The 22,636-nt window shown below is 42.2% G+C and overlaps 1 protein-coding gene across 4 annotated transcripts in view; it reads right to left on the bottom strand.

The window, feature by feature from the left end:
* Nucleotides 1-22,630, bottom strand: part of MFSD1 (major facilitator superfamily domain containing 1) — a 30,387-nt gene extending 7,757 nt beyond the window's left edge. For 2 of the 4 annotated variants that reach the window (XM_006016472.2, XM_025215112.1), the window contains exons 1-15: nucleotides 22,556-22,630; nucleotides 20,734-20,786; nucleotides 16,686-16,798; nucleotides 16,035-16,077; nucleotides 14,731-14,798; nucleotides 14,188-14,296; nucleotides 13,411-13,513; nucleotides 12,649-12,747; nucleotides 8,805-8,916; nucleotides 7,464-7,520; nucleotides 5,638-5,794; nucleotides 5,104-5,201; nucleotides 3,928-4,040; nucleotides 3,303-3,350; nucleotides 1,190-1,250 (exon numbers count right to left, since the gene is read on the bottom strand). In XM_006016472.2, the coding sequence (XP_006016534.2) occupies nucleotides 1,190-1,250; nucleotides 3,303-3,350; nucleotides 3,928-4,040; nucleotides 5,104-5,201; nucleotides 5,638-5,794; nucleotides 7,464-7,520; nucleotides 8,805-8,916; nucleotides 12,649-12,747; nucleotides 13,411-13,513; nucleotides 14,188-14,296; nucleotides 14,731-14,798; nucleotides 16,035-16,077; nucleotides 16,686-16,798; nucleotides 20,734-20,786; nucleotides 22,556-22,574 (1,253 nt within the window). In that variant the 5' untranslated portion in view covers nucleotides 22,575-22,630. Of the gene's footprint in view, nucleotides 1-517; nucleotides 618-1,189; nucleotides 1,251-3,302; nucleotides 3,351-3,927; nucleotides 4,041-5,103; nucleotides 5,202-5,637; nucleotides 5,795-7,463; nucleotides 7,521-8,804; nucleotides 8,917-12,648; nucleotides 12,748-13,410; nucleotides 13,514-14,187; nucleotides 14,297-14,730; nucleotides 14,799-16,034; nucleotides 16,078-16,685; nucleotides 16,799-20,733; nucleotides 20,787-22,555 lie in introns of those variants that run through there. The other 2 variants (XR_003096158.1, XM_025215117.1) reach the window with 2 other exon arrangements.
* Between the last annotated feature and the right edge of the window lie 6 nt (nucleotides 22,631-22,636).

Genomic DNA, 22,636 nt, shown 5'->3' with positions numbered 1-22,636 from the left:
GGGGGGGAGGGGAAAACCAGCAAAGTATTCTCCTCTGGAAACAAAAGTTTCTATTCAACTGAATCTCTCTACCTTATGAAATCCTTTCAGTGAAGTCAAAACATGTATATACAAAATTGTGTATAACAACTGACATGTGAGGAATTTTCAGTTAACTGTAATAGCACTAGCTTCACTTTCACACCTAAACCTGGATTAAAGAGACAAGGTTCTGAGATATAGGAACCAAATAGGATGCTGAAAACCTGAAATAAGTAAGTTACATAGAGGATGAGAGAAGCAGTGAGATTCAGGCATTTAACTATGATTTTTAGAGGCCTCACCTCACTTTATGTAGTCTTAGTTTGTGTGACTTCTGATATAAGACCCATATACAATTTTTTATTATTTGACACAGCAGCCTGAAAATTACTCTGCTCTTTATTCCACTCTCCAAGTGGTAGTTAGAGAATGCACTTGCAGAGAGCCTTAGTGAAGAATGACAATGTTGCTCATACTTTTTTAGGCAGACAGATACCTGCAAGAATGTACTAGTTCCAGGTCTAAAGTCAGCAACGGCTGTAAACTTTTTGGGGTTTTTTTAATACTGTTGTTTCAAACTTCATTCAGCTGGAAGGCTATTTGGGGGGAGGAAAAAAAAAAGCACAAGGCTGAAAGATGTATTTTCAAGAGTTAGGACCAAAGTAGGTACAGGCTCCACACACACACACAAAAAATCCACAGGAAGAACAAGCATGAACTTCAGATGGAGACACCCACCTGCCAATGCATGGTAAAGATGCGACAAAGAAAGAATAAATTCATCTGCATAACTGCTAGCTGTCACATGTTCAAAGATAACACCAACAAAATTTTACATGCTACTGCTTCAGTTTTATGCGCAACTTCAGATTTTAGGTACCCATCTTTGGAAACTTACAGCAGGGGCTCCAGTTTCCAGAGCTGCTGAGCATCTACAGCTCTAACTCCCTGACTAGGTATTGTAGTAGATAGGTTTGTGAAGGATTTCTATGTTCAAGTCATACCCTAAGATACAATGTTAATGCAAAATCCAATACTAGAGTTCATTGCAGTTACCTCTTAACAAAATAACTGCAATTATAAGAAAAAGTGGCTATGCGCCAGATGTATACAGAAGCCATTATTTCAATAGCTTTCAAGATGGTGATTGTTAGTTCCTTATACTTACTCAGCTGCTGCTAGTTTTTGCAATTTCTCCCTTTTCTTGGCAGACCAGTTCAAATCACCTCCTACAACAAAAACAATATCGAGTTACGAATCTGAAGTTTGTTTCAACTATAATGCCATCAACCTAGCTCTTTGATCCATGGTGCTCTCATCAGAAATTGGCAGAGCATTTAATTAAGGCTGGTATCATTATTCCAGTTTTAAAGATACTGGAACTGAATCATGGGGAGAAAGATCAATTTACCAAAGGTCACCCAACTGACCAATGACAAAATGAAATAAGTTGGGTTTTCCAAGCTGTAGTCCACAGCACCATTATTAGACTACATTTCTACATAACTCGCCACCCTAGAAACAGTTAATGAAATTTAGGCCACACAAATAAGATATGCCACAGAGCCAGGAAGTAATAGAACAGGTGCAACCACAGCTGCAATACTGTATTCAGCACAAAGCAACAAAATGGAGCAAGTTCAAAGAAAAAGAAAGCTGATTAGGGTGCTATAGGACAGAATTGAAGATTTTTAGTTAAATACGCACAGCTTTGTACTGCAGCAGCAAGGATGGGAAAATCAAATATCTAAAGGGATGCAAACACCATTAAAGCAGAGGAATTTGAAGCGAGAAAACTAGGGATTGGAGGGAGCAGGTATGAAAAAAAAGCAGGTATGAAAAAAGTAGAACTAGGCGAGTGAGGAAAAAGTTTTGAGAACTTTACACCAATGGAGACACTCTAGTTTGGGACAACAAAGTGCAGCTGAATAAAAATACCAACATGCTCTGTAAGAATAATTTTGCATTCCCCATTAAGGAACTAAAAGGTAGCAGCTGTTCTCCAGCTCCAACTTCATTGTTTTGACTCAATGACCAAAACATAACAGTTCAGAGATGTGAAAACATTAAGGGAACTAACTTGTAAGAAATTCTGAGACTATGCATTTGTGCATACAAAGATTTCTCCTTTAAATAACAATTCAATGCTTTCCAAAGACTGTCAAGGATACGAGTGCGGTCTTATTCAACGTCTACTTACACGCCTCATCCATTTTGTTTTGTTTTGATTCAACCGTAATGTATATACCAGGTATTAAAATTAGCTCAAGATAGTTGAAAGTACAGGTGTTTAATCCTCTGCTTAACCTGACTAGCATACACATTCAGTATATCGTGAATTTTGGCAGTTTCCTTTACCAATGGATATTAAGGTGGTTTAGGAAAGAATCCCAATTCTAATATTATAAAAGCCTTAGTCTGTCCATAATGCTTTATTCGCACTCCAGTTGGTTGCCTTGGCAGCCAGAGTGCTCTGCACAGACAGACACACAGCAGAGCACCGCCACAACAGCAGGGACTAAGAAGCTAGAGTGGGGGGATGAGAACAGCACCACTGGCCTCACCCCCCCCGCCAACCTGCTCCTTGGAGGTGGCAGCGGTGCAGGATGCTGGTGGCACAGTGCTGGCCTCATCCCCCTACACAGCAGAGCACCACCATGACAGCGGTGACTAAGGGGCCAGAGCAGGGAACTAGCCCTGTTCTTTGGAGCCAGGGGCCAGAAAGTGTGTGCGCCCTCCCCACCCCCCCCCCCCCCCGACAGCCAGCAGGGAGGGGACGAAGGAAGGAGGGGAGCAGTAAGGTGGGGGGTTACCAGTGGCAGGGCGCAGCCGCCTGCTGCATACAAGCTCCCCTTACCCACCCCCCCACCAGAGGCGGGAGCACGCTCAGGCCTGCACCTGAAGCAGTGGGGGAGAACTGGACCCAAAACGGCTAGGGGGGAAGGGGGGAATGAGCCCAGGCCCAAAGTGGCTGAGGGGAAAAGGGGGAGAAGCTAGACCCCAAAGGGGGGGGGGGGGGGGGGTGGGGTGGGGGGGGGGGGCGGGGGGGTGCAACACAGGCTTCTGTCCCCACCCCCCATAGTCATGCTTGATGGGTAATTTGCTAGTAAAAAAATAAATTTTAACATCCAGTAAATGCTTCCATTACATATTTTGAGACCTATAGCTTCTGGCATAGTATTATATAGGGCATCTTGAATTTGTCCTACAGAAGTCAGTATAATTACCAACTCAAACAACAGAACAGGTGTCATGTTAAGAAAGTCTGAACATATACTTACCTGTGAGGCGATTCACAAAATACAGCATAACTACAGCTATTAGTGACACTAGGAAAAAAAAAGGAAGAGAGTTAGATAGTTAGCACAGCTGTCCCAGAAACAGAAAAAAAGATTACCCTAAAATGCAATAGTATTCAAACCCTTTGCTATTAAAGAGAAGACAGGATTTTAAGTCATCAGCCAAGTGATCTGTCAGCATAAATCCTTGTCCCCCTGTATCACTTGGTCACTTTTCAAAATTCCATTCGGGGGGCTCAAAGGAGGATCAGGAAAAGGGTTTACATTAAAGATGCTTTTATTTCATAAAAGACCCTCTTGCCAAAAGTAAACATTTTGCAACATTACCAAGACAGACTGTGACTACACCTAGTATCTGCAAGATATTAATAATATCCCTCACATCCTCAACACCATTACAATCCATCTTTGTTGCATAACAGTCTCTTAAAAAGGAAATAATAGTCCTATGAGTACAAGTTACATGCAGTTTATGCACACATCTAATGCATGAACAAATTAACTCAACTGATCTACTCCACAGATTAAACTGACTGATGTGCCAGCACAAGCATTAAGCAACAGTGACAACGGCTCTCTTCCCATACCAGTCATACATGGTACTTACAGCAAATACAAGCACTGAAGAAAACTTCTAGAAACAGATACCCTCGAGAATCCAGTATCGTGCCAGCTGCTATGGAAATTATTGCCAAACCCAAATTCTGGATGGACTGCATACTAAAATATGGATAACAAAGATTTAATTTATATTAGCTGCTCTTCACAGCTTACACTGTATAGTACATTGTATAGTTTTAAAAAAAATGCAAAAGCTACAATCAAGGCCCAAATTGCTGTCTGCATGCCACCATATGTTATGGCGCCTCTAGATTTTATTTACTCTGGGAATGTATGATGCCTGTACCCCAAAGGCTGAGTGTAGAATTACATCCTGCACCAATGAGCCTAATCTGCATAAAAATGAACTGTTCCAAACAGGCAGACATGGTTCTTTGGGTAAAGAATTTTTCCAGCTAGTTGAGTTGGTCTAATTAAAAGATACTGGATTTACCCAAAGAACCTTATCTGCCTATGTCCTTAGGCCAACACAGCTACAACCCACACCCCTGTTCCAAATAGGAGACTATACCACACCTTCAACTCTCCTATGAAATATGAATTTTCATTTCTAGCTAGGAGACCTACAATCTTTTCTCCTATGCCTGAAGAAGGGTGCTTGTGCCCAAAAGCTTGCAAATAAAGAACTTTTTTTGCAAATATCTAGTTAGTCTAATAAAAGATATCACCTCTACCACAAGTTCTCACTCCTTTTGCCTCTAAATTAATAGTTACAACCTGAATACCTGACATCCTGCACTAATGGTTATTTAAAAAACTTACTTTTTCAAAGGAATCCTTTAACATGGAAGAAAAATATTTTAAAATATGGCACAAAAACAAAACAAACAAAACAAAAAGAACGAGGAGCATTAAGATTTGTCAGTAAAACTAGTTCACCTTGGAGAACGAAGACTACTCCAGATCTAGGAGCAATTTTGCAAGATACGACAGCATTAGAGCAATATTATAGCCATGAATTGAGACACAAGATTTTTTGTGTGCGTTATCTTTTATTGAACAACTATATTAGTTGTGATAAAGTTAGACAAGCTTTTGAATGCAAGGCATTTGCAATAACACTGTCTGCCATTACTTTAGTAGTTTAAAAATCTCAATGCTTCTTTACCATTTGGAAGTGCTCACAGCAAGCCACCGCTGGAAGATAAATACAAATACTTACAAGCCGTAAGCAGTTCCCAGCTGATGCTCTGGTACAACAAAGGCCACCATTGGCCACAAGGCGCAGGCTAGTAACGAATAGGCTACTCCTAACATACACTGTTGAAAGCAAGATTTGCATTTGTGAGAACCATAGTTAAATAAAGTTAGCTCTCCCAAGAGAACAAAAATATACTTAGAAACATAATAGGATAATAATTCTGGTCAGTTTTCCCCAAGACTAGTATCAAACGTTACACAATTGAGGGTACAGCATATTTTCACAGTAAGTTGTTGAATGAGAAATAGATACAAAGATTAAGCTGTAGTTGGAACACATTTTTTTAGGTACAACTTTTCACAGTAAGTCTCTTTACAAAGGAGGTAACTTGTTGGAGTAGTTTGCCCCTGACAGACAGTCATGCAATTGGGGCATTTCATCCTGGATCCCAAAATATTGGGTATTCTGCCATGCAAATGATAAACATTTAAATCATGTGATATCTTACTGTACATGGCTATTATCAAATAAGTCATTGTTACTAGTAATACTTACCATTGCAATCCAAGGGTTCCAGAAAGTAAAGGCCAACATGATATGAGAAGCAAGTGTAGTCAGTACGGCACACAAAACCCAGATAATATTCTTTCCAAGTTTATCCACCAGGAATCCAAACACAGGGGACATGGGTGCCGATATGATATATACAATGCTACAAAAAAATAAAACAATTTTCTTTCAAGTTTTTGAAGGCTTAATTGTTCTAGGGTGATTAAGGACATAAATCCATATCTGACATTTAGAGCAGGGGTGTCAAACTTGCCTGGTCCCACAGACTGCATGAGTGTGAAACAGGTCCAGGGACTGGATGACTGGTGAGGCCTGTAGGCTGGACACCCAACCTCCAACCCATGGGAGATCCAGCGCATGCAGCATCTACTCCAGCTGCTCCAGGACCCAGTGGAGAGAGGCCTGGCATCCCAGGTGCTAAGCTGCTGCCCTGAGAGCGAGCCACGGTGCAAGCCACAGCTGCTGAGGCTCCAGCACCACTGCTCTCACCCAGGTGCTTAGCAGCAAAGCATCCAGGGAGAGCAGTGGCACTGGAGCCTGAGTAGCATGATGGGAAAAAGCCCGGCACTGTGGCTTGTTTCCAGAGTGGCAGCCAAGTTCCTCAGGAGAGAAATGCAGCGGTGGAGCTCTAGCAACACTGCAGGAAGCTCAGAATCACGCGTGCTTGGCTGCTGTCAAAGGAACAAAGCCATGGTGTGCTGGGGCTCCAGTGCCACAGGTCTCATCCAGGCACTTGGCTGCCACTTCAGGAAGGTCCCCCATCACACCCAGAGTCAGGATAGAAGTCTGCAGGCTGGATGACCTGGCTCTGCAGGCTGTGTATCTGACACCCCTCATCTAGAGGAATTTAATATTTGACACCTTGATTTATAGATCAGCCTCACAGAAGGAAAGCCCAGTGCACTTAAGCCACAGGAAGACAATTACCAATTTGTAGAATTATAGACAGACCCAACACACAGATCAAGATACCCAAGTAGCTACCATGTGTTCAGCTGGTTAAAACACAGAACTGAGGATGTCTATATTTCTAATGAGACAAGTTAAAGGATCACCCTCAGGTCCACCTAGCCATACAGTGATCCCCCTCCCACCCCCCAATCTACATGACCTTGTTGCTCTTTCCGCACAAAGCGGCAGAGGTTAATACAGCTGTCACTTGCTGTGACATCACCAACCCAAATCTCCAGCAGGGCTCTGTACTCCATAATTCGATAAGCTCCACCCCATAATTCCCAGCCCCTAGAGGAGTCCCACAGGCTGAATAAAACTGCTGTGTGGGCCATGTGTTTGAATATCCCTATTCTAGATGATGGTTACCATCCCAGTTCATGGCTGATACCCTTCTACTTTAATGCAACAACATCTTTGTGCAACCAGAAGCAAGCAAGTTGGCAGTGTTATTTAATAATACCAGTTAACCCATCCTGGTGCTGCAACAGTACTATTACACTGTACAGCAGCAAGGAGGAACTGTAAACTAAGTTCTCCATTAGCCATTATCATCAATAACTTTCACCATTTGAATTTTCTGAGAAAAACCCTCATTTTTATAGCCCTCTCATATACCCAGATGGGCTTCTGGAACAGTCAGTTCATCACCCCCTCTCCCTGATAAGAATAACCTATCCAGGGTTTAAAAAAACCAACCATCTAGAATAAGTCTCCTCTTAAAGCCAATCTGACTGAAGATTAGTAGGGAGTGGGCGGAGGAAGAAGGAAAAAGAACAACTCCAAGTTAACAGACAAAAATGACCGTCATATTCTAAGACTTCAGGTTTTTAACCAAGACAGTAAACTTGCAAGAATACCTGTTAATTGCACTTGCTTCTTGAGGAGAAAATTTAAATTTCTCGATGAAAAAAACCCTAAAAAGAAAGATTTAGACTACATTTTACATGTTTAATTTTTTTTTTTTATTACAGTATTTGTCATGCATCAAGAACAGAAGATTGTAGTTTACTGAGGGTTTTTAAAAAACACATTGTTGGCATAAATATGATGTACAGGAATAAGGTTTTCTGCATAAGATACTGTATATACAAATGCATAAAAGTACTGAGAAAGTTCCTATGTGATTTTTTTTTTTTTTTTTGACAAAAAGTATCTTATATCAGTTCAAATTATATTGTCAGGTGGTCCAATTTGAAGTGCAACTTACTGGCAGCAAACCCAGTAATGAGTGATAAATTCAGTGGGTTACAGCAGCTAAAGCAGAACCTTTTCACAGGACGCACAAGAAAAAAAAAAAATGAAGCAGGCAATTGTGCCAGCCTGGAGATTCATGTAGTCAGTGACTTCCAATTTTCCTCTCACTAAACATACATACAACTAAGCATTTAGCTTTAAACAGGTACCACGTTTCTAACTCAGGTACAGATCCATTATAGAATACCAACTAAACTATTCTGGTCAAAACACAAGATAAGCATGCATATATTATATGAAGCAAATTGAATGCAGTATTAATAGGGCATCCTGCAACTTGAAACTTCCACTACACTTAGGACCATGACACTCATTTAGAGGCACTATGGAATCTGATCCCCACCCCCAACAATCACATCTTCCGTCATGCATATGGGCATAGGATCACATCTCAATTGTGCCCATTCTACTTGTCGGTGCGAGGGGAGCCCTGGATCATGGAGCCTTAAATTGGATGCATGCGTAGCACCCTTACCGTTTAGCAATTAACACGTTAATTCTAGCATAAATGTAGAGAGAGGCCCTCAGTTAAATCTTCTCTTAACCAGCACGAGAGCATTTAAAAAGGAACTTTATGGCAAATATCCATGAATCTTAAAGATGTAAACAAATGTTATGCTCACAGCAAGGTTTAAGTAACATGTAACAAGTATTATGTTTTTGAGATCTGACACTGATAACCAGTCGTAAGTTAAATTTCCTAAAAACTAAAATATGAAAAACTATCACAATCTACAGTGGATAAGAGAGAGTACAAGCAAAGTCAATGAAAGAAGCAGACTAAAACTTTTGTAGCTGTTCTATCTATTCGACTAGATGGTCTGGAAATAGACTACCACCAAGACTCTTATTTCTTAAACTTACACTATACCTGCAAGTAAATCTATCACATGGCCATCTGATCAAATCGGTTTATATTTCATTTTTAAATGAAAGGTACTTACTTTCCCAATCCAATGAAAGGAAACACAGCTGCATAGTAACACACACAGATTATAAATATGAGCCATAAGGACAATGAGAAGTCCTTCACATCAGTTAATTTAATCACTTCACCTTGAGGGAAAAAAAAAAAAAAAAGACAGAAACATAAGATTACTGCACATTAGCTAGGTACAGTTCACATCTTTGGATCTTAAATGAAAATCAAATGCACTATATATGTGAATGCTCATGTGGCTGGATCTTATATCATCTATATTCTCAAGCAGATTCCCTTTAGGGAGAGAGCAAACTGAGGAAAGTACAAAGCCAGGGGGACGAGTTAAGCGTAGAATTCTCAAGACAGCTCTCAGAGGCAGCGCGCTCAAAGGACCTGGTCGTCATGGGTGACTAACTTCCCAGACATCTGCTAGGAGAAATAGGCAGCCAGGTCTGTCCATTCACAAAAGTTTATAACCTCCTTACAGGACCTTCACCTATTGCAGGAGGCATGCGTTCCCACTAGGGGAAATGCCTTACTAGTCTTGGTACTGGCCACAGGGGACAACTTGGTGGGGGATCTGCAGGTGCAAGGTAACCTAGGGGATAGTGACCACCTATTGATAGGGTTCACTATCTGGAGAAAGGTGGGGAAGGTAACTAGTAGGGCAGAAGTGCTAGACTTCAGGAAGGCCAACTTCAACAAGCTCAGGAGATTCCTTTGGGAGGGACTGACTGGTAAAAGCCTTGGAGAGATGGGAATCCAGGAAGGGTGGGCATTTCTCAAGGGACTAATCCTGCAGGCACAAAAAAGGACCATCCCAGTACACACAAAAGGGGGCAAAAAAAAGCAAAGAAACCCTCTTGCTGGAGCAGAGAAATCCAGGAGAGCCTGGAGGGAAAAACAGAGAGGCCTACAGGCTGTGGAAGCAGGGGGCTAACACCAAGGAGGAGTATACCTGCTTGTTTCAAGCTTGCAGGGAAACAGTGAGGAGAGCCAAAGTGGAAACAGAGCTTAGGTTGGCAGCAAAAGTTAAAGAATGATTTTTTGTTATCCTTAAGTACATAGGAAGCAAATAGAAGGTGCAGGGTAACTTAGGGTCCCTTCAGGATGAACTAGGGCAACTGGTAACAGACAGAATGGCCAAAGAGGAGCTTCTAAATGATTTCTTTGCATCCATGTTCCTGGACATGAAATGCACATGGAATACGCCTGGAAATACAAATACGCATCCCATTAGGACCTCAGGTAAGCCCAGTAAAGATACCAACTCACCAACTGTTCGAGCTGACCTAGTAAAGGGGCACCTGGAGGGTTGAATGTAGTTAAGTCAACAAGTCCTGATGACCTTCATCCTAAGGTACTTAGGGAATTAGCTGGAGTCATAGGAGAGCTGCTGGCACAACTGTTTGAGCACTCATGGTGCTCAACAGGTCCCGGAGGATTAGAAAAGGGCCAATGCGGTCCCTATTTTCAAGAAGGGGAGGAAGAAGAAACCGGGTAACTATAGGCCGGTTAGCCTCACCTCTATCCTTGGCAAGACCTTTAAGAAAATTGTTAAGGATCACATTTTTGGGGGACCAGCAGGTAAAACAATGCTAAGGGGCAATCAGCATGGGTTCATAGCAGGCAGATCCTGCCCGACTAACCTGGTATCATTTTACGACTGGGTCACAAAATGCTTGGATGAAGGAATAGAGGTAGAGGTTATTTACTTAGATTTTAAAGAGGCCTTTGACACAGTGTCACACCCAATTCTTATAAATAAACTAAACAGCTGCAATGATGATTATTACAGTCCAGTGGGCAGAAAATTGGCTTATGGGACACACCCAGAGAGAGGTGGTGGACAGGTCAGTTTCTACCTGGAGAAATATGGGCAGCAGAGTCCCCCAAGGCTCTGTCCTGGTACCAGTACTATTCAATATCTTCATTAGTGACTTCGACAAGGGAGTAGAAAGCACCCTGTCCAGGTTTGCTGATGACAACAAACTATGGGGGGAGGTACACAAACTAGACAGCAGGGAGTGAATCCAGGCTGATTTGGACAGGCTGGGGAAATGGGCCCAACAAAATAGGATGCAGTTTAACAAGGATACGTGTCATGTGTTGCACCTGGGGAGGAAGAATCATCAACAGTCCTACAGCCTGGGAGGTACCACTCTAAGTAGCACAGCTGCAGAAAGGGATCTCGGAGTCATAGTCAATGCCAAAATGAACATGAGTCACCAGCGTGATGAAGTAAAGCTAACCGCACCCTTTCTTGCATAAGCAGGTGCATCGCAAACAGGTCTAGGGAGGTGATACTTCCCCTCTATGCAGCATTGGTTAGGCCGCACCTGGAGTGCTGCATCCAGTTTTGGGCACCACACTTCAGGAGGGATGTGGATGACCTCGAGAGGGTTCAGAGGAGGGCAACTCATCTGGTTAAAGGCCTAGAGAAAAACCCTTATGTAGACCAACTAGGAGACCTGAACCTCTTCAGCCTCCACAAGCGGGGGAAGGGGAAGGGGGGCGGGCAGCAAGAAATAGGGGATACAATGTTTATACCAGGGCACCTGACAGGGTAACTAGAAATAATGGCCACAAACTGGAAGAAAGCAAATTCAGATTGGACATCAGGAAAAAATTCTTTACAGTGAGGGTTGCCAAAATATGGAGTAAGCTTCCAAAGGAGGTGGTGCTGTCCTCTTACTTGGAGGTGTTTAAAAAGAGATTGGACAGACACCTGGCTGGGGTCACCTGACCCCAGCACTCATTTCTGCCCAGGGCAGGGGGTCAGACTCAATGATCTAATAGGTCCCTTCCAACCCTAACATCTGTGAAACTATAAAACTAAAACATAATTTTTTCGACTGAACTTCCCTTAAGCCTAGACACCTTTCAGAAGTGAAAGGCAGTCTAATGCATTTCATGGCAAGTTGAACTTAAATTCTAAAGCACATCCCTTGGAATCTCTGGTAGTCTGGTGCAGCACAATGAACTAATAGCGGCAATTTCTTTTAACCAGAGGTTTCCAATCACTAAGCAAGATTTGTCTGAAGCCCTGAATTACGAGGCTGTTTCTATATATGCCTTAAAATTGTGTGGGGGAACCCCAAAACTACAGACTGACAAATATGGCAGCCTCTATATTTTAGCACCTTCGCAGAAGAAAAACAGGGGATATCTGTATCTGCAGAATAATGAAATATGGCAATATGGAGGAAGCAAATTAATGGGATGTTTCTGTAACTGGCACCAGTTAAAAGACTTTTTACTTCGACGTTTTAGTGGTGACCTGCAAAGAATGAGGCTGCATTCGGTATTCCTGCAAACTCTGATAGGCAGAGACGATCCCAGCAGGGTGCAAGGCCCAGGGCACAGCAGCCTGCACAGGCCCCCCCCTCGCCATCCCATGGTACGCTCATGCTAGGGAGTGAACGCCCTGGCACACTGGATGCAGCAGGACGGGTGGCAGCCAGAACAGGCAAAGAACCATCCAACCTGCCAGGCGGGCTAGCTGCAGCCGCGGCCTTTCCACCTGGTTCTGCGGGCCCCCCCAGAGCACGAGGTCCAGGTCGGTTGCCCCAATTCACCCCCCACCAGGGATGGTCCTGCTGATAGGAAACATTACATCAATTCACACCGTGTTAAAATCAGGAAGGCTGGAGAGTTCTGTTCTTAAAATTAAGTCTACGATTCCTCACCAAGGAGATAGTAAGAAAGATTGGGAAATCAAGGATGACCCAGAGCCTTGGTAAAAGACCGATGAGACAACTAGAATGTAAGCATACCAGATGAGTTTGTTTGTTGTACAGTGAAGTCCCAGTAACCAGACCCAAGTGTGGGTACTAGTCATACCTTCTGTCTTAACTATCACTCACCAGTTTTTCCTTGCTTCTTGCAAAGGAGCTTTTCTGCTCTCTTGTCCAGGTAAGCAAGAATTAGTGCACAAATCAGTGAAAAGATACAAGTTACACCACCTACAAAAAGACAGAAGTTCACTGTACAGCGATATCAGATTGTCTTCCCTGTTAAAAATACAGCCATCCCTTCATTTCTAACCAAATCTCACAAGTCCAATAGTCTGAACATATTGACATGAGTTTAATTTACTTAAAAGAATAAAGTAGCTGTCATTTAGAAAATCAGGTGTAGGTGAAAACTGCACTGCAATTAGCAGTGCCTAAAGCTTGCAAGGTGGGGGAGTAAGGGCTTCCCCCCTTCCCCAGCTTCACTTAATTTGCAGAAAGAAAAAAAAATCCTTGATATACAAAATGCACGTGCACACACCTCTACATGCTGCCTTTCACTATAAAACCTCCCCATCCCAATGTCCAACTATACATGCGCTAAAAGACCTTTGGTTGCCAGCCATACAAATCGAATAAATAGTCCAGCAAAAGACAGTCACTCTACTAACAGCTGAAAATGTAGCTATGGACACACTGATTTAGGTCTGAACAGAATATATAGCTGCAGCAACTTATTTTCTAAATTATGAATGCTCTTCTCAAACAAATCTGCAATTTAAGTTTTCAAATGACAGCCACTTACATTTTTCATGTGGGTGTGGTTTATTTCACATTGTGAATGTCTAAAATGTTATATACAAAGTCAATTTATTAACTTATTTATTTACTAACCTATCATAAGTGTTAATCCAAGTGTAGTGTGACCTGTAGAGCCCAGCAGATCTTGAACTCTGGAGTATACCCATCCCATGATATTCATATTTACTGTGCTTCCCTGGAAAGAAGATATTGGAATGAAGACTGTAATAAGGATCAGTTGGGGGGAAAAAAAAAGTTTTAAAATTTACCAATAGCACAAAAAACATCAATGTAAAATGAAAGTTTAGAAGGATGGAATAGAAAAAGCACAACTGATTTTCCCACCTAAGCAAGCTGAATGTATATAGGACATGCCATTCAGTGACAGCTATGCTAGGTAGTGTTTCATAGATTTTATGTAAATATATCACAGCACTGCCACCCTGAACAGTTGTTAAACGTTTCTCAATCCGATTTACACAGTTACCATAAAGTAACCCTGATCTGGCGAAGCTACCCCAAGGCATAACCAACAGTGAAAGTCTGTTGTGTAAAAAAAGTCACTCTTGGGACAGGAAGAGCATTGAATTACCTCATCTTCAGATATAAAATTAGTTTACACCAAGGTCTCTACAAAAATTTGGAATAAGTCACCACAAAGAACTACACTGTCAACAGATTTCCCACAATGCATAGTGAGTGCATAATGCAAACTATGGCACCCCCCACCATCAATTTTGGGGGTTGTAATGCTATCTTAAATGGCGTTTTGGCTACTTTCCACTTGCATACTGTGGCCTTATTACAGAGTCTGAAGAAATTGCAAAGACAGATTTTACACATGAAGAGTCTCTCTTAAAAACCACTTACAATTCTGGCCATGCTAAGTTGCAATCCAAAGACAAGATTTAATTCCTTGCCTTTAAACCAACTGACAGCATAGGTGTTTTGTGCCACTGCTAAGGATTCTCCACCAATTCTAAAGATGCAGAAGAGAAACCAGTTAGCCACAATTTAAGCGAACTCAAGAAAAAAAAATCTGAACGCCCACTCTGATCTAAATGAGACAGCACAGAACTGGCTCCAGAAGATGAGTACCAGCAGTGTTAGAAGCAAGCACTTTAATAGACCAACCTTAAGCAGTACTTGTTGATATTATTAAGTATGGTTCCTTATTGTTTGAATTCAGTAAAGATATTACTAATGCAATACACAAACATTGGAAATTTAGCCCAATTTTGTAATTCTTAAATACAGGAAGGCAACTGCAACTCTTTACAGGACTTATCTTTATGTGCTTTTTTCTCTCAAAGATGTCTATTTTGGGAAAGCACTAGGTACTGTTCAAGACACCCAGAAAGATGGTCCGTATCACCGGGTACATATTCAGCACTGATCTTCATTAAGACTTACCCAAATACAAATCTGCCAGCATCCATTAGCCAAAAAGCATTAAATAGAGCTCCCAAGGCAAAAATCACCTGTGAAATAAACAAGTAACAACATCACATAATAAAAGCACTAACAAGCAATATTTTACACCATTTTCCCCCTAACAGAACCAGCAAAAAACAGCATGTGGAATTCTGCAATATTTTCATGCCCATTAGCACTACATATTTGTGGGCAATGCCATTCAGAATACACACAGATGCTTGTTGGTCAGTACCTTCCATTATTAACCAATACTGGTTCCATTAAATACAGAAATGCACAACAAACAAGTGCCCATAAAGACTTCTTACAAGAAGTTATTCACGCTTCATGTTGAAACCATCTCAAAGTTGAATGAATTCTACAACACACAGAATGGGCCATTATAATTATAATCAGCCCCTCAAAAACGTGTTGCATATACAGAACATTGAAAATATTATCTAGTTTAGGCGTGGGCAATTATTTGGGCTTGAGAGCCACTTAACAAGTTCTGATGAGCTGTTAAGGGCTGCACACCCCCTCATCTGTTGAGAACCACCTGCATACAGCCCTCAATAGCTCCCAAAACTTAAGTGGTCCTTCAGAACAAATAACTGCCCACCCTGATCTAGTTATAGCTGTGTCAATGAAAAGAAAGATATCAATAAGCTCTGAAACCACTACAAAATCCTCATGAAGTCTTTCTAAAACTTGACTACATGAACACAGATCTACCGTTGTTTATATTATTATTACCACCACCACTCACTCTCTTTGTAACAAGGTGACTGACAAAGTACATCAAAGCCACGCTGATACTGATATGGGAATTATACAGAGGCACATATACTGTGGTATAACTGAATGTCTCGGATATAGACTATATATAGCCTTCAAATAGAAAGCTAAGAATCAGGACAACTTATGTCTGGAATAGGAATCTCCTCAAAAAAAGTATTTACATACAAGCAAATACCAATATCAACAATATCTCCCTTATACAGGAGATACAGGATGGCAAGAAGGCCCATAACTCCAGACTTAATGTAAGGGGCAGCACAAACTATGTAGCCAATTTCTGAAATAATGAAATGTGAATGATATAGGTAAATATGCCTGAGAAAGTACCTGTGGGCTTCATAAAACAACTTCACCATTCATCCCTACATTGGATTTTTGCTAGGTTTCTCTATACCCTTTCCCCTTCCACTCCCACTCCTAACATGCAGTGCATCTTAATATATTTTTGTTCAGGCACTCCAAACAACACTGCCTTTTTATGTCCTCTTGTTTGTACTTACCTGTCCAACACAAACAAAGGTGCCAAATATAATGGTGCCCATCCTGTTAAACAAAAACAGTTTGACCCACTTAAAACCTTTAAAGCCACATGTACTATACTATATTTAAAATATTTTACTTATGTTAAACATTACTGGACAATTAAAAAAAAAAAACCAAGAGATACTGAAGGCCTGGTGTTGTAAATCAGATTACTAAAACAACTTTTCTACCTATTCATGGCAGGCTTACACTGCCCATGACAAGCAGAGATTCTTTAGAAGAACAGGAGCACCCTGATCCCCAAGGCCAATGTAAGTGCCCCATGACAAGCAGAGATTCTTTAGAAGAACAAGAGCACCCTGATCCCCAAGGCCAACGTAAGTGTAGGCTTCCAGCTCTGTTTAAGAGAAACTACTAGAGAGCTACATATTAGCCTGACGCCATGCAAAGGTTCCCTCTTGCTAAGTTCGAAATTGTCTGCATACGCAAAAGTGACAGCTAAGAAGCTATCACACTTTTGCAAGTTTATGATTTCAGCAGAGTGGCCTCACATCTTGGAAGAATACGCATCGAACTTTTGGATGGTAATAACCACCTACTGTTACATGGCAGATGCAAATCCCCTGCTATCCTTTCCAAATGTAAAAAGGTACTGTGGTTATGCTTACCGTATTCCAAATACTCTATCTATCAGAAAGCCTCCAAAGAAACAGAGAACAACATTGGGCCAGGAATACCAAGCATATAATGACATGAACTGAGCTGTGTTCACCTTCATATCCTACGTAGGGAAAAAAAAGTTTAAAAGAAAAATTATTTAGCACTGCAGTTATAGAGACAAGTGTCAATTATCATAAAGATATAGAAATAAAATCTTCCTTTAAGGGAGCATACATTCATAAACAATTCATCAGACATTTGGGATACCAAGGGCAAGATTTGATAGAAGTCATCTGTAAAGGTTCATTTTTTCCAGCAGCAGATGATGAACATTGCTACCAAAACACGTGCAGAGTTAAGAGAATCTTTTTAAAAAAAAACAAACAAAAAAAATTGAGAGGCATTCGGCTGCTTTTTACTTCCACTGGGAACTGGACAGTTCAGTGCCCCTTGTACTTTTGAAAAAGTGTCACTCCCAACTTTTTAACTCTTCTCTTTATTTGAAAAAACTAAACTAAACAAAATTTAAAGGCAACCCAAAGGTAATCAGAGAGAGTTAAATAAAAATCTTGAAACCCATCAGATTCAAATTCCATTTGTGACCCAGAGAGCTAGTTTTTGTGGCCACAAATACATCCTCTTTTTTTGTCTCCAAGTGCAGTCCTGAAAGGGGTCCACTCTCTCATTAAGACAAAGGCTGCATTACAACTGCTACTCATTATAAGATGCCCAAGCATTTCTACATATTTCTGATGAGCAGCACTCCAGAACTGTTGCAAAGTTTATTCCGTTAGAGGGGGACAATTGCCAATCTTCTGTATCATCTCCTACAGCACTAGATTTTCTCATGAAAGCAAAAAAGCAACCCAGAGAGTGGGGTGCTGGTTGTGATCTCACAGAAAGCTAAAATCCAACTGAACTCTAAACTACTTTCTATACTTCTTTGAAAAAACAACATTGCTAAGTGTTAATCCCTCAGTTTTCTTAAACAAAATTATGGCAGATAAACAAACAGTCTAAAATAGGAAGGCTTCAACATGAAAAACTCAAAAGATTTTACATGCAAACTGATTTCTGAGAAAGCGGCTCAAACATAAAAAATTGCTCTAGCTTCTAGTTTTCAGAGAGCTCTACTGTAATGAATAGCGTTTATACAAAGAACATTTCTGCCCAGATGAATGGGCCCACTTGTGTTCAAGTCTTGCTTAGTCAAAGTAAGGCTTATGTTTATTTACATAAAAAGGGTTTTATTTTTTGCATTACACACAAACTCTTCCTTGCTGCAGGAGAATTGCATTTTCAGGTTACTCCCATTTCTCTAAAGTTTGCAAACTACCTGGAGAGCCAATAAGTGAATAATGATTTTAGCACAATTTTTGGGTTTGTGTTTGAATCTAGAGGTAGCTGAAATATTGTTTTTTTTCATTGTGATCAATCTGATGGTTTTTCATTGCTAACAGGGAGTAGCTGGTGGCATAACATAGTCTGCAAGAACTATCTATGATCACAGTGATCTCCTAATTTAGGTTTTTTTTAAATTAACAAACAACAAAAGTTGAAAATATATTATTCCACAGAATAACTATATTTCTGCCATGTTGAACAGAATATTTTGGTGTTACTATCACAGCCTAAGGCTAATGTACTTCCAAAATGCAAACTCTCAATGTTCAAAATATTATACACATATATGCTATGAATACTTTCTCCTTATTAGAGGTGCACTGATATAATTGGTTGCATATTGGATCAGCACCGATAAAAGGAAAATTAACATTATCGGGTATCAGCTTTTTTTGACCGGTGTAGCGGATAATGTCCACTGATAAATATAATATGCCTTCTGGCTGGGGACCCTGGACGCCGCGTGCATGCGCACAGTCGAACACATGCACACGGCCAGGAAGGCAGCCGGGCAGCACCCTGCAGGTAACGCTGTGGAGGGGAAGGGGCACAGATCAAGGCTCCCACAGCGAGAGGGAGTAGGGCAAGGGCTGGGGGTCTGTCCAGCCAGGACAATGAATGGGACACCTGGGGCTGGGAGCGGGATGGAGCCACAAGCGGTTTGTCCAGGGGGGAAGCTCCTGCCACTGTACGCACCCCTCAGGGGAGGAATGGGGGTGCACGTGCCCCCCAGATTTGTGTATGGAGCAGAATGCAGGCTGCCCACTGTGGGCTTGGGAATCTCTGCTCTGCTACCTCTGCTCCTGGAGCCCCACACCGGTCATGCACCTGCTGCCTGCCCAGCAGCAGTGGGGGGCAGCAAGTTGTTCCTCCAGTTGCAGGGCAGACAGGGGGCACGTGACCAGTTCAGGGCTCCTGGGGAAAAGGCAGCGCAGCAGAGAGCCCCAAGCCTGCAACAAGCAGCCTGCATCCACCCTCATCCTGCTCAGCTCTGCTCCAGTTAAAAGTGTCCCCGTGCTTAAAAATGGTGGCAACAGAGCTTGAACTGCTCATTTGACAAACTTTAGTTCAAATGCCCCTGCCACCTTTTTTAAGCGCCGAGATGCTGATCCTCTGGACGAGCCGCCCGCAGCTCTGTCCCACTCCCCACCCCGGGTCCCATTCACTGTTCTGGCTGGCCTGCACCCACAGCTCCAGCCTCTGCCCCACTCCCTCCCTCACCATGTGACCTCGATCTGCTGCCCCCATGGCCCTGCCCTGCCCTCCCCCTCCAAAGAACAACCTGCAGGGTGTTGCTCTCCACGCTGACCAACTGTGTTCCTGTAAATCAGCTATCAGATGGGTAACAGCCAATATGGCTGGTTAATAATTGACTATCAGTATTGGCCAAGAAAATCTTTACTGGTGCACTCCTAATCCTTATTAATAGTTCAAGCCACTAATGTTTAAAAAGAACACATCAACTTGGAGTCTAGTTTAATGTAGAAGTACTACACTTTTTGCCAAGTCTTTCCCCAACTTAAAGCTAAAAATAAAAGTATTCCCTATTTAAACACAGATCTCCTTCCTCTCCCCAACACCACCCACCTACCCCTGTGTTGTCAATGATACCTCTCACCAGTACTTACATGCAAACAGACTGTATAAAACAGGGATGGGCAAAGTCTGATTTACAGGCCAGATCCAGTCGGCAGCGGACTCCATTTCCCAGCTGCCCCTGAGCATGGCTGGGGGTGGTCTCCATGGCACTCCTTTGCTGTGAAAGCTCAAGGCTGGTGTTGCCATGGAGACCATTCTCAGCTGCACCAGCAGGGCACAACAGGGAGCTGCTCAGGAGCCACTGGGATCTTGCGATGGGGGAAGCTTGCTCCAGAGCCTAGGCAGGGGCGAGCAGGCAGGAAATCTCATCTCTGCCCTGACTCCTTGCAACAGTAAAAGACTAGTCTGAAGCAGGGGCAGAGCTATGATCCCCTGCCTGCGTGCCCCTGCCTGAAGCATGCAGCCTACAGATTACAGCTCTGCTGTGGCTCCAAAGTAAGCTGCCCCCATTGCAAGATCCCAGAGGCTCTGGAGCAGCCTCCTGCCCTGCTCTGCTGTGCAAACATGCCAGCATGGCTGAGGCCGGTCTCCATGTCAACCCCAGCCTTAAACTTTCACAGCAGCTGGGGTATCCATGGAGACCGGCCCCAGCCACGTGGGCAGAGGCTGCTGGGAACCGGAGCCTGGCTGCCACCACTTTGCCTACCCCTTAAGCTAGAAAAAACAGACTGTATACAAAGTTCTACCAAATGTTTGAATTGGGGCTGGTCTTGAAGCATTTATACAGAAATGGAATGAGATCACACATAATAGATTTTGTAGAATGAAGGCCATAGTTGTAGTAATATTGATACTTTATTAAGCACATGATTTTCAAACTGAAGTCCAATTTTATGCTGAATGGCTTTCAAAAAGACAGCAGGCAAGGGCCACATTTCAATTAGAAAACAAAAAATTACAAGTTGGAACCTAAATTACAATTCATGGTATTAGTTTTTATAAACCAGAACCATTCAAAACATCTGGTTAAAGTTCTCATTTCTCTCGATGCAGATAAAACAGCATATTATTGGAAATAATGCTCTCTCTTCCCCCAAAAAAACAATCACTTACCCCTTGAACTTGAGTCTGGAGAGCTGCTGGATTGTCATAGCAAAAATAGCTGCCTATAAAAGGGAACAAATAGAAACAAAATAAGCTAAAACTACCTAGAAATATCAAAGCAAAATGGTATTTTACCCATCTCAGAATAGAGGTATCAAGATGATTTGGCCCCACTGGCCAGATAAGTGGCATGGAGCCAGTCCACAGGCCATATTAATCCCACAGACCAAGCCCTTCCCCTCCTCTAACCTCAACTGCATGCCTGATCCAGCACAGGAAACATCTGCCTAAGCTGGTCTGGGATGGCAACAGATGTCCCAGGCACTGCACACAGAGATGGTCTGGCATAGCAAGAGAGGCTGCATTATGGGGCTTCTGTAGGCTGGATCTACCCTGCAGGACATACATTCTGACATCCCTGGATAACATTCTACCAACAGACTAAGGAAAACGAAAGCTTATTTGCTTCCACAACTGTCTACTGAATGCATCTCTTTGAACTTTATGGAGAGCATAGGACAGGCTTGAGACAGAGGACCTGACCAAAAAAACCCCAAGATAAAACTAAATAAAATTAAACTTATCGTTTAAGTGGATAGTTTTAACTTCTTTCCTTCTAACTATAAAGTATTAGTCTTCCTGGTAGATTTCCTACCAGATTTCAGATACAATTCCAAGCAAACAGTTATCTTTATTTGTTTAAAAGTATCTTAGTCACTAAGTTCCACTGATATGTAAAGCATTTGCAAAGTTTAATATTAACAAATCATATCAGTAGAGACAAGTTCCCATTCACGTTAATGCACGACACAGCTCTCTAAAAGTTAAAAGAAAAAAAAAATAGTTTAACACCATGAAAGCAGCAAGATACAGAGCTGCTTTCATGGTAGGGTGTTCTACAAGGAAACACTTCTCTTAAATCAAAATTGCTTCTGTAGAACTTCTGCTACTGTCACTTTGTGCTGACTGCACCCAAAAATCGTTATTACAAGAGATGCCTAATGCTCAAAAGGGAAGCTATTTTTCTTTTTATGAGGAACTTCTGCCTAATAAAACAACTTACCGATCAGCTGTCTACCCATTAAATTAAAGTTTGTTTAATAAGCAGGGTATCCAGGTTGTAGCCATATTGGTCTAGAGGCAAAAGAAATCAGGACTTGTGGTAAAGGTGATATTTTTTACCAGACCAACTAGATTTTTTGTTTAAAAAAAAAAAGTTTTTTATTTTTATTTTTTTGCAAAAATAAAAAAAGTTAAAGAATTTTCTTTTTAAATTAAATAACATTATTTTGCAAAAATCTAGTTGGTTTAACAAAAGGTATCACCTCTACCACAAGTCCTGATTTAATAAACAATGTATTCTCCCAAGATGTATTGCTGACCAGTTTTATTTTAAGTGAAAAGAAAGGCTAAAAAAAGGCCATTTTCTTTTTTTTTTTTTTTTTTTGGGGGGGGGGGGGGGCGAGAGCCTCAAGGATGTTTTTGGATCTAAGTGTCCTTGTGCTGCGTTAACAGCCCAAACGCTGCAGCGCTGCACGAGCACAGGACAAGTGAAGCCAGCCTGAGCTGTACCAATAACTGCATTTCAGCACCGACCAGGAAGTGAGTCTCCGTGTTGACAACGTCAGGGCACTTCAACGGAAAGAAGGGAAACAGACTGCAGTCCCCGGCCCTCCGCCAGCTCCACCTTCACCCTCTCCCTAGGGATGCCCGCAGCAATGTGGCCGGGAAAGGCCCTGACTGTGCGGCTACGGGAAGCAGCTCGGCCTCGAAAAGCGGCAGGGGAGATGCGCACCTTTACGAGCCCCTCAGCAATGTAAAAGGCACTCACCGAAACCCAGGAAGCACATGAGGGCCAGCACCAGGAGGCGGTGCGCCAGCCGCCGGGGGTCGCATAGCGCCGGCAGGGCCC

The sequence above is a fragment of the Alligator sinensis genome, unplaced genomic scaffold (assembly GCF_000455745.1).
Source record: "Alligator sinensis unplaced genomic scaffold, ASM45574v1 scaffold60_1, whole genome shotgun sequence".
In the NCBI taxonomy this organism is placed as follows: Eukaryota; Metazoa; Chordata; order Crocodylia; family Alligatoridae; genus Alligator; species Alligator sinensis.
Note: the sequence above shows the minus strand (reverse complement) of the source record. Positions and strands in the feature narration are given on the sequence as shown.